General features: G+C 42.8%; 1 protein-coding gene across 3 annotated transcripts in view; it reads left to right on the forward strand.

Annotated features, from left to right (window-relative positions):
* The window catches only part of NOL4 (nucleolar protein 4), a 148,498-nt gene that overhangs the window by 128,961 nt on the left and 7,111 nt on the right, over nucleotides 1-12,426 (forward strand). For all 3 annotated transcript variants that reach the window (XM_010133202.1, XM_010133203.1, XM_010133204.1), the window contains one exon: nucleotides 10,052-10,232. In XM_010133202.1, coding sequence (XP_010131504.1) covers nucleotides 10,052-10,232 — 181 coding nt within the window. The remainder of the gene's footprint in view (nucleotides 1-10,051; nucleotides 10,233-12,426) is intronic.

The following is a 12,426-nucleotide window of genomic DNA, read 5'->3' on the forward strand; positions in this document are numbered from 1 at the left end:
AGTGCTGGGTTAATGGACTTGATGATCTTAAAGGTCTCTTCCAGTCAAAATGATTGTGTGATCCTGTGATCTGTGGAGGTGAAGGAAAGAATCCTTTCATATTCTCTCTGATCCCATGCTCTGTGGCAGGCTGAAGGAGTTGGTGATGCTGTCTCCCCCAGGAAACTGGCTTTGCTTTTGAGGAAAATGTTGGCTGAGAGTGAGTGGGGAGGTGCGAGTAGAGCAGATGGGGATTCTCAAGGCTGACTGCTGAAACAATGCCTGAATCAGGAACTTAACATAAGGCCCAAGGCAAGGGCTGGGCTGTGCTGTTCTGTAGGTCAGAGTAAAAATCTGCCTTTGTTTTCTGCCCTACCTGAGAGGAAGGAATTCTGCACGAGGCCTTGGCCCTAACAAATCTCTTCTCTCTGCTGGTACAACCGGGAGGAGCAAAAGTTCCACCTGCCCCCTCTCCTCTGTTGTTCCTCTGCAAAGCAGAAAATGATGGCCCCGAAGAGTCTTCTACCCTTTGCATGGCACCTTTGTCTGGATTTGTACCACTTCTCTGCAGGAAATGCCACATGTATTTTGTGAAATACACCGTGAGCACATAGGAGTTTCGCCAACATGAAAAGGCGTTGACATAATTTGCCAAAACACAAAGGCTTTGGCATAATTCATGTATTCAAACCAGGTCCAGTTCTGCCTCTTCCCTGCCTGTAGCTGTCTGTACTCTGGTGCTGGCCCTCGTTGGATACAATATTTAACATCACACTGAAGACATCGTTGCTGTGCATACACTGGAGTGCACTGTGCAGTCTTGCACTACAGACCTGCCTTGTACATTGAGACAACTTCCAATTAATAGTGGTGAAACCAATGAGCTAACTACATTTTTCCATAGATTAAAATTCTCTAAAAAATATAAAGAGATGACCATGTTCAGTATAACTTAAGAAACAGCTTATGAAGGGTGGTAACTGCCACCTAAGACATCAGGAGGTATAGAGAAAGTTAACTCGCAGGACTCTTTCCATCATTAAATATGATACCAATCAAATGTGACTGCTGTATTGAGTTGCACTATTTAACATACATTTGTCCCTGATCGAAAAAAAGGACACCAGAGAAAGAACATTAAAAATCAACTATCTAGAAGTGCTCTGAAGGACAAGAAGTTTGTCACAAGCACCACAAAAAAAAAAAAAAAAGCTGTCCTTTTCCATTTGGACAGAGGGAGACGTGGTCCTTTAGAAGGACCCATTTTCTCTTTCCCCAGTCACTTTGCGCCGCAGTTGTATAAACTGTAGGGATAGCTCATCCATGTGTCCGTGCTTAACCAGCAGCACTGGCGACCTCTGAACGTTCGTGTTGCAGGTAATGAACTGGCTAAAGCTGACAGGCTGTGAAAAATGGTCCCTCTGCTTTGCTATTGCACCAACGAGAGTGATTCTCCAACAACTCCCTGCAACAGCTGTGCGAGTATCTCTTCCATTCTGCAGGTGAAGTGGTAGTGGTGAAAAAACAACGTGAAAACATTAACCTTTTATTTAAGGTTAGCATACCCATTCCAGTCGTTAAATAATGTGTCATTCTACCAGAAGTGCCGAAGGCTGAGGTACATTTTTCTCTCTTCTACGCATTAGCATCTTTTTATTTTGATCTTCTTTTTTTGTGTCAGCCTCATGCTTTCGTTTCTTATTGAACACTGGCTTATGTCATTTGTGATGCCTGGTGACAGCACTGATGCTGGCAGTTCATTTTGGTGTTAACCTGAAAGCAAAAGGAACCTACTGCCCTTCTAATCTGAAACTGGAGCGTGGTGCTTTCTTTTCTTGGCTCTGTACCCTGTGACAGGAGGACAGTTTGGAGGCCCTCTGACTTTTGGCAGCTAACCTAACATTTTGATAGACACTTTTCAAGTTCCCACATCACCATTGGCATTACAGAGAGTTTAGATGCCAAACTGGACTCTGTAATAGGCCTGATTTAGCTCAATTAGGCTATAATATTTCCTCGCCATCTAAAAAAATAACATTTGTAGTATTTGTAGGTTTTTATCTAAACTAAAGAAAACTAAACGAAGAAAACTATTTGGATGCTAGACTTCACAGCAAAATCATCATTAGTACCTAGACTTCCGGCAATAACAGGTCCAATACTATTGCATCTGCACGCTAGAAGCACTTTTTTATATGTTATATCTACGCTGGAGAATCCTGTGCTGAGACTGCTGTGTTCTCCATGTGAGGACGAGAAGACAGACAGAAGCAAGGAGAGTGGGGTACAGGGCATGCGCTACTGCATCGCGGGCAAGGGAAAGGCAGCAGTCTCTACGCTGAGCCTGATGTCTCTCCACGTAATGGTGAGATGATAGGCTCACAGCCTGAATGTTCATGATGAGCATGAATGTTCAGCTTCGTTGGAACACCCAGCTCCAGCTGAGCCACAAATTGAGTAGCATGTCATACAAGAACAGGCCTTCTTCTTTCTTTTTTTTTTCATACTTGATTTAAGTAAGTAAAAGTGAGGAAAATAATGCAGAGAGTAGCATTGAAAAACATGGTCTAGATCTGATAACTGAGGGTGGGAAATAGAAAGCTGTGCAGTCCCCAGCTGTTCCTTACAGGAGAAGAAATAATGGTCATGCCCGAGGACAGCAGTTATGGCCCTCTTGATTTCACTGCTAAGTCCACCCCTGAATTATCAAATTGCTTCCCAACCTGAAGGATATCTGGCATGAGTTCTGCGATGTTATTTGAACTTGATATCACATTTTATTTTAGCCAGCTTGCTTGAATTTACTCTTAGCACTTCTGGGGAAAATCTTGGGGGTTTTTTCTGCTGGTTGTGCATTGACCTCATCCATAATTCTAGCGCCTTGTTCTCTGACGAAGACCTGGAATGCTCTTCATGAAGAACGGGTGAACTTAAAGGGGAAGCAATCTCTCCAGAGGTGCAATTATTTTTTACATCTATCTGTCCTCTTGATTTTGGACAACAGGTTATGGGGCTGTTTGTCAATGGATGCATCATTTTAAAGAGTACTGTGACTAGACTGAGAAGCAGAGAAACACCTACATATCGATATATATGTATATATAAATACAGATATCTGTCCTGGAAAGTTATCAAAGAATAACTTCGCCCCTCAGAGAAAATATATCTCTGGTATGTTTTAAATATTTTCCTAAACACACTCTAAAGATTCTAGCAATTCACTTTTCAGTTTCAGCTATGGGTCTGGTGTGATGAGCTGAAATCTCAGGCAGATGTGAAAGTAATAATCCCTCAATATAGGGACTGGAAATTTTGTAGAACTGTCCTCAGAATAGATTTCATGTATGAAAGCACGATGCAGCATGGCAAACGGGTCATACGCATTAATTTTTCTGAGCATAAATTCATCAGGGAACTGATGCAAATGCTTGGCTTTTCTCATTGTGAGCCTCGAAACTCTGCAGACATCAACTGAAAATCTGGCTTTGGCTCACTGTGTTGTAAGAGAAATCAGGCTGCGTGGGGAAGGTAGTATATCTTTTATCAGATCACCCTTTAGGCACAGAAGTTCTTCTCCCGGTCTAGGAAAGTGTATAACCTTTTCCTACAAACCTTACCTCGCCTCCATGCTTAGATCGTAGCTGAAAGAGCACCTTCTACAATATTAAAAGATGTTCTCCCTTTAAAGGTCTATGAATATTCAGGTTAAAGAGGAAGATTAGCCAATGCATAGAACTACTGTGAAGCTTCATTTGGATTTCAAACTGTGAAATATGTAGGTCTATTTCATTTTGCTTAGGCCTCCCTAGTCTTGAACGGGTTTTATTTAGCAAGTAGTGATTCCAACACAAACCTTACAACTGGAGACGGGAGAAAGAATGCGCAATGGAAACCAGAACTCAGTGAAAACACAGATCTGTCATTTGCAGACATACCGTTTCCACCATTGCTAAGCGCTGAGTCAACAGCAGCCTTACTGCAGCATTAAAGGGAACTTGGGCCTACTGTGGTGTGCCAACATAATGTTTAGCTGTCTAGGCTTCCAGGATATTGGTCATAAAATTAAAAGCTGGGTCAAACACTAGAGAATTAGCTTAATGTAAGTAAAGCTAATAAAAGAGCCAGTGTTCTGTCTGAACAATGTCTGTCCTCCAAGCAGTTGGTAGTGCCATCCCTTATTAGGATGACCTGACACTTCTCCTTAGTACACTCGGTATGCAGTTAGGTGATCCCTTCGTGACCTTCAGCCCCCAGGGATCACATTTACTGTTCTGTACAGTTTCCATCTGTTGAACGCTTTGAGAGAAAAACAGCCATTTTCAAGAATGAGGAAAACATTGTCCTGAAAGGGTCGTTTAATCCTTAAATGCATGTACTAGTCCTTAAAAAGCCAAAAAGACGCTGTGTTTGGTGTTGACAATATAGCAGTGTCATGTATGCCAGGGGTGTGACACTGGATGCACATGCTTACACAGGCAAAACATTTTACTCTCTAAATTCCTGGATTATTTGAATTTAAGTAGGTATGACCTGGAATCTGATCTCAGTCCAGAAAGGAGGGGAAGAGTGTTGGGGCTGTGAACCACGGCAGGAGCAGAGATAACAAGGAGTGAAGGGAAAGTGAGATAATGAGGTTGGATGAGGAAGTGAGTAGCTGAGGCTGGCGATGTGAAGGAAACTGAATTAGAGAACTAGTGGTGAAAGAAGATCGGATATTACTAGTGAAAAATAATGTGGGTTTCTTCCCATTATTTTAAAAAATAACTTACACAAAGATAATCCCATTAAGCTGTTATGGTTGCAGAGATCGAGTGCTCTCCATATTAGGTGATGCCAGCTTAAGGCGATGCCATGCCTTCGTTGCCAGTCTCGGCACCTGAAAAGCAGTGATAAAAGCAGACCTATCTAACAGGAATATTGCGAGGATTAATTGGGTATGCTTTGAAAAGTGCCTGGTTTTATCATGTGTTTCTATTTATTTTACTTGTGATTCAAAAATCATAGAAATAAATCGGTAGGTTCCAACTGGGGAAAAAAATACATGAACTATTATCTCCTTTCTTCTAAAGCCGTACTACAAACTATTGTGGCTAAAAGGACACCCTGCCTTAAAGCACATGTTTATTTTTTCACGTGAATGAATTTTTTTTCCTATGCTGAAAAAAATGGAAGACTGTATGCAAACGTTGGGTCCCTGGATTGCCTAATTGTTTGAAGACTAATCTGCATTTGAGTTTTCCATTTGAGTGGTATTTTAAGAGAAGTGTTCACTGACCAGAACAACAAGCAATCCACATTTTTCGGTTTTACATACTAAAAAAGCAAGTATCAAGAAACATGAGGCAAAAATGTATTTGTCTTTTTGTCCATTTTCTAATAGGGTGGGAAAACATCACCTGGAGGTAGGGGCAGTTCAAAGCCGTCACTCTCAGAGTTGCGAATGTGTCAGTCTGGTGGACGCTGCATTTCATGAGAGCGGTCGTTAAATGCATGTCGTCGTCTTTGCTGGGTTTGGAACGTTACCATCTACATTCTCCTTGGGGAGGTTTCGTTAGCTTTGTGGCCAGCCAGCACTGTCCGTGAGCGCTGGTCTGCGCACACGCTTCCTTTCGGGAGCGGTCAGCAATGCCCGTTGCTGGCAGTGGGGCCAAGGCAACGGCGCTGCTCTCTCTTGGTGGGAATACCCAGAACTCTGATACTTGTGTATGTATGGGGTGAAAACTCAGCGTAGCGCAGACTTGTCAGAGCTTTTTATTTTAACAGGCTGTTACTCTTTTGTGTTATTTTGGTGGTGGTGAAGGAGATGAGGAACAGAAAGGAGCCATGGCGTTGTTAGAGTTGCTTCCACGAAGGACAGAGTTTTTTAAAAGAAATGCGTATGCTGGCACCTCCACTGGCATGGGGAGCAGGGGCTGGGATGCTGCCGGTGAGCCTCGCTCTTTGTGCCACAGTCGTGACACTCTGGACCAGCATCTGTGTCGCTGTGGATGATACTTGCTTTTAAACTATTTGTTAGCTGCTCGGAATATCAGTCAGAGCAGAGCAGAGCAGAGTTTCTGCAATATACAGGTTATGCAATAGTTCCTGAAGTCTTTCCTTAGTATGTACTGTCCTTAGAGGGTTACTTAATTGCCTCCATGATTAAAAATAAAATAAATTGCATCTATCTGCTTTTTTAAGGAAAAAATTGTGTTCTCCTAGTACAGACCTGGACATAAACCTGAGATGTAGATATCTTTGGTATATACCAAACTGAGGATCACAGAATGTACTTAATGCTTCCACTTTTTCAAGTGAAGAGAAAACATTGTAATTTAGCATTCTTTTGTACCTCAAATGATGATTTCCATCAAAATGATTTCCATCATTTTCCAGATGGTATGGTCAAGACTTGAATTACTTCTCCTCCAAAATAAATTCCAAAGAGAAACACATTAGAAGGATGCCTTATTTCCATTGCCATATACAAAATGAAAATGGTATAAATCAAATTCTAGATGGACAAATATTTTATCCGCTTCTTGTTCATACTTCTTGTAAAGGGTAAATTATAAATAGTTTAAATTTTTTTAATACTTTGCAGGTTTTATAAATTTGTTATGAATTACAAAGGTGTGTGTCCCAAGTAGTTTGATCAAACATATTAATAAATGGTTGGTTAATTGTTACTGATTATTAGGAAATTAAAATATTTTTTAAAAAAACATTTTAAACAAATTATTAAGCATTTCCGGTGTAAACATAATATAGGGAGAAACAAGAAGTGCTGAATGACTGACACATAATATTAAAAAAAAATTTCAATTCTGGAACAACACTACGTTCATTTAATTTCTAGGGTAGTTTAAAAGCAAAGGCAAGTAAGACGAACAGAAAGAAGGGAGCAAATTTGTGCAGAATAAATCTCAGGTATACTAAAGTGAATATGATATTTATGTCCTCTCTCCCCAAGAAAAAGAGAGCCTGGCTTCTTTACCCTTGCTGTGGCTGCGAGGAAAAAGGACACAGTTTTACCTTTAAAGGACAAAGCGTTTCTGAAAAATGCTTAAATCACAGGGGAATGTATGAGAGGTAACACCTAACCCCCTGGGACCAGGCTAATGGTTTGTAATCCTGCCAGCAGGGCTGACACCAAAAATCCTGCCCCGCTTCTGCGTTCAGTCATCCTGAAGCACTGAGCTAAGCACTTGGATGAGCTCCGGATTTCAGGTCTGAAATGCATGGCAATTTAGACATCGTTTAAGTGCAGGTGACTGGTGTGCTCTTAGAAATACAGGCAGTATTTAGAGGAAGCCACCATGTGCATAGCGGTCGAGAGATTAGAGCTCATACGCAGACCCAGGAGTCCTGGGCTCAGCGTGCTCCTCATCCCCTTCCACCCCTCCGAGGAGTGCCTTCCCCACCAGGACGCCTGGGCTCCATCTCAAACCCCAGCACACGTCACGCCACCACGTTGCGCAGTGCTTTGATACCAAGATCCCCCTTCAGCAGTGCAGCCCCAGCCTTGGACTCCTGAGCTCAGGGCAGCTTGTGAGGTTTGTGATGGGAAGTAGCTGGAAGGGAGCAGGTCTGAAAGCAGCACTTCTCCAAAAGGGAGCGGAGTCTGCTCCCTTTTTGTTTGCTATCTCTGTAGCCCTATGAATTGCACATTTCTTTCCACACAGTGGCACAGCTTCAGCTAGGACTCCCACCGCAGTTTTGCTTTAAGCCTGGTTGCTAGGAGATGGCAGCTCTGAGTTCGGGTCCACTCGTCACCACAGCTAGCAAAGACCTTGCATCCCAAATTTTCCGCCTCTTCACTTCAAGGAGCCAGAACTTGGGTCTCCCACTTCTTGGCTGTATGCTCTAACACGTGGGCCGGTACGCACCATGGCGCACCAAGCACCCTGGCTGTGCCCTCCAGCCAGGCTCTGCTTGCTGTGCTCTGCTAGGAGCTCGGAGCAGCTGTTCTGGAGGGCATGTGTATTCTGGGACAGCAAATGTGTGGGTTCTGGACAGTCAGGATAAGGAGACAGGCCTGAGATACTCTGCTCTGCTGTAAGAGTTTGCACTGCACCCCTCGAATACAGTCCAGCCCTTGACAAGTTTGCAGAAGCTCCCTTACTGATGTTCATGAGACTAAAATGAGGCTCCAAGTGAGTCTGTGGCAGGAAGTATCACCTGATTTCAGACAGAAGGATACATCTCAGCTTTGAGATTGTTAAAGGTTTGGACGATGAGTTAAACTTTGTTGCCAAGATAGAACTTTGCTGTATAGCTTATGAATATTTTCTGGAGAAAATAATACATTTTCTCTTATAAGAGACAGCAATGACCTTTGGAGATAAAAGCTAAAAGATATTAAATTCCTGGCAAAAATGCATTGCAATTCCAGCCCTTTGTTTAAGCCAGTTATTACTTAGGAAAATGCATAGGAGACCAGTTTGGCCAACTCTTAAAAATGCAGAGCTTTGCCTCAGCTCAATAGTACCCAAGAGACCCTGTTCTGATTGTTTATGGAATTAATTATCTGGTGGTTCAGTGTTCTGTACTAAATATTAAAATTTCTGTTAATAATATATATACCTTCTCCTGAGTCATCTCAGTTGTGCCCAAGTCTCTTTCACCAGGAAATATCTACGAGACAGGGATATCTTCATCTCGGAGAAGTTGGTAGTGTCTTATTTAAGAGGTGGAGCCAGTGACGACTACTAGTGCAAACAGTAAAGCTGCTTCAGAGCCCTTTTTGCTTCAACATAGACGCTGAACTATTTGTGTTGAACCCTCTGTGCTGGTATATACATTCTTATTTTTAAGTGAATGCTGTAAAAAAAGGTGTGAGATATTTTATAGCATTCTTAACAATTTTGGTATGTTTAGCAACCATGAAAGGGTTGTGTAGAAGTGTGAGGCATAAAATGAACAAAATCTTACACGAAGGGCAGATAATTCTAACAGATCATTTCTCAGTTAACAATTCTGAAAAGGTCTGCAAACACTCTCACCTCTATTTTCTATCTTCCATAGATCCATTTTCTTTGAAATCACTGAAATGTACTTTCATCAGATAAGAGTGTAAAATCAGGCCAATCAAGAAAAGTCTACAAGTTAAAAGAAACAAAGAAAAATTTCAAGTGTATTTGCAGACTAAATCAGAAGTTCTGGCACTCAGGTCCCAGCGGTGGGCTGAGCCGTCACACATTGATAGTTTTCCTTGTTTCCAATGACTAAAATGCATTAAATCTTCTCTTAATACTTTTTTCTTCACCTGTGTCATTACTGAAGCTGCCACAGGGACATTCTGTGATCACGAGTGGAGACGAGGTGCTCTAAGCAAGTAGCTACGCTAAGTGAAGATGGGGAAAAAAACACACTTTCACCTGAAACATGATCTCCTTTGGGGGAGAATGGGAGGGCCGTTGTGCTAAATCCTGTTAAATATTATGCAGGCATCTAAGAGGCAAACAGGGAGCACTGGGGGGAACTCATGGTGTACAAACAGTCCCTGCTCATACACAGATAAAAAATGCTTTCAAGTCACGTTTTTAGAGATGTCTGTACCACTTGGCCTTTGTGTGGATGGACACTTGCTCAGCTCTCATAGGAAGTGCTGGTTTATTCCATTCCTCTAGTGCTTCTGTCATTTCTGAGGCTGGTACATCAAAAGATGTAGCCGATGCATTCTGTATTGGTTTGTCTTATCGAGAAAGATACGATTCTCTGGCTCTGGAGAGTCATTCCTGTTCTCAGAGAGTAACAGCTTTTTTCTATCCTTTCCCACATTATTTATGGACAGAGTTGGGTTTTGCAGGAGGCTGTGAGCTCCTCGGGGGGAGAGGATGCATCTTCTCCTGTGAGAAATAGTATGGTTGGCTTGCGGAGCACAAATAAATGAATGTTCTCAGGTTTCTAGGAAATCTGTCTTCTTGCTTATTTCCATTTTCTTTTCAGCTGATATTTGGTCAACCAGAAATACATCTGTGCTTGTTTAACATTTATTATACTTTTCTGAAAGCAGTAGATGTGGAGTCTTAACAATGGAAAAGCAAGGTAAGATGTAACAATAATTCAGAACCTTTCCTTACTTTCGCAGGACGAGGCTGCTGCAGCTGACAAGCAGTACAAACAGGAGCCAGCCCAGGTCACTTACTCAACGTCAGCTGTTTCTAGCACACAGGAGGTGTTGTACATCAATGGTAATGGGACCTACAGTTACCATAGTTACAGAGGGCTCGGAGGTGGGCTGCTAAATCTCAACGATGCTTCTAGCAGTGGTGAGTTTCCTTATAGCACGTGCGGGTGTGTGTATGTGCTCCTGTGTACGTTTCCCCCCGCTGTACAGAAAGCTATTGCAAGGGGTTCAGTATCCGTAGGCCATTACCAGGTAACGAGCGGGAACACAATCCCGCAAACAGCTACTGCCGAGCAAAATACTTGCTCACGGCATGCTAGTGTCCTTGCAGTTTCAGGGAGTAATTCACAACAGGGCGGGAGTGAACCTGAAGTCTCCAACAAAGCTGAGTAAAAAAAATGCCAGGTTAGATCTTCAGTCGATTTGCATGACTTTAGGAGGACCTACGCTGTCATTGTTGTCCTCTCCTGTTCTGATCACAAAACGAGGCCATCAGGACCGTTGTGACTGGAGTTTGAAAACACTGAACTCCGTATTTTGTAACACAAAGGAGTTGACCTGGATTTCTCACACGGGCTCTCTAGCTATTTTAATTTGGTGCCGGGAAGGATCTGGCATGCCAAGTGTTAAAGGAGGAATCAGCATATCCATCTATAAACTAAAGTGATGCAGGTAGTTATGTGTCACCATGAGGGTCTATGCCCCTCTGAAAAAAACAGCGGTGTCACTTATTTAGACAGCTTTCCTTTCTTTTGTAACAAACAAATGTAAGCAAATTGTATTATTTGTTTGAACTAGTCCCCCACATTGATTTCATACAAATTCAGAGCAGAGGACAAGGTTTGCCCATTCTGGTAACGAGGGTATTGTTTGTCGGAGAAAAGTGATTGCTCTGGAAGCCTGAGGGTCTCTTGCCTCCAAGAACAGTGTTTTTAAAATGTCTCAGAGGAAGGAGAAATCCCTGGGTTTGTGTCGAGGCTGATCCCCCTCTGGCTGAGGAGTCCGCTGCTTCCTGTACTTGGGCTGACAGCAAGATGGTAATTGTTCAGCTACAGCCTCTTTATTCGACGTGGTAAGCAATTTTCAAAACGCTATCAGGGCTGCAGCCTGCAAGGAGTTCTTGGTATGTGGTGTCCTGGTGACCTTCAGTCGTGGCTGCTTCCTCGCCCCCACCCTCAAAATCCTCCAAGGGCTGAGAATGATTTGCATTGTTTTCAAAAGGCTTTAAAAAGATAATATTTTAGTTGTCAAAAGGTTGACTTAAAGGGAGTTTATGATGATTACAATTGTTTCCATATGCATGAAAAAACGCATCTGAGGTGCTGAATACGATCTCTGATCAAATATGTTCGTAAGAGTAAGACAGGCCGTGGAAATCTGGTTTCTTGGGAAAATGCACAAGAACTTTAAAAGTGTCTTTTACATTGTGGCCAGAGAAGATCCGAGCCAGTTCCCACTGAAAACAGTTGGCATGTGTGCTTTCAGCCAACCAAGATAGGATTAAACTCCCCATGTGTTATTTGTCAGCAGAAGCCGTCGGAATTGTCCTGTTTTACATCACATAAACTGTGAGGAATCACAACTGTTTTGTGTACTAGGTCTTCCCTTCGAACCTCTCGTAATAGGATACGTTTTCGTAACTCCCATTTCTCAGTGCGTTGTGGGATTTGGGCCAAAGTATTCTGTGTCACTTCAGCGTGCACTTTTAAAAATGAGGTACGAATTCAGCCTCATAGATTGGGGTCGCTTTCTGATTAGAGGCAACGTTTTGTTTGTCCATTTAACATAGAGGACTCCAATGTTTTTTCACAACTAAAGCCCAAGCTGGGTTTTGCAGGACAAGCAGTGGTTGCTCAGGACCTGCCAGATGCTGCACAGCTAAATCGGCCAGGTTTGCATGCTGGAATATGCTTCTTCCTTGCCTTTCCCTGCATGCACCGCAAATTTTTGTCTGTACGTCCTCTTGCTTTGTCTGTATGTCCATTGCACCGCGTGCAGGTGGGTGTGTGTAGCTGGAGGGTTGTGCAAAGGTGTCCATCTCCTCCACAGGGATCCCATAGGATCCAAAGCATGTAAGCTCCATGAACCCAAAGTGTGTGCCAGCGCTTGGGAACCAGTTGTCAATGCTAACAATCGAGCTGGCTGCTGCTTTGTGACCCACCTGCCATCTCAGGAAGGTCATTAGGGAAGTTGCGGAAAGGCAACTCCATCAATTTTGTAGTTTCATTGACACAAAAGCAGCCAGTAGCCAACCTAACTATCTGTTGGCTATTGAGGATAAAATGCTCTGGCTCCATTAGCTGGGTTCCCTACCGGGGAAATGGAGGCCCGCTCTC

The sequence above is a fragment of the Buceros rhinoceros genome, unplaced genomic scaffold (genome assembly GCF_000710305.1).
Source record: "Buceros rhinoceros silvestris isolate BGI_N320 unplaced genomic scaffold, ASM71030v1 scaffold1693, whole genome shotgun sequence".
In the NCBI taxonomy this organism is placed as follows: Eukaryota; Metazoa; Chordata; class Aves; order Bucerotiformes; family Bucerotidae; genus Buceros; species Buceros rhinoceros.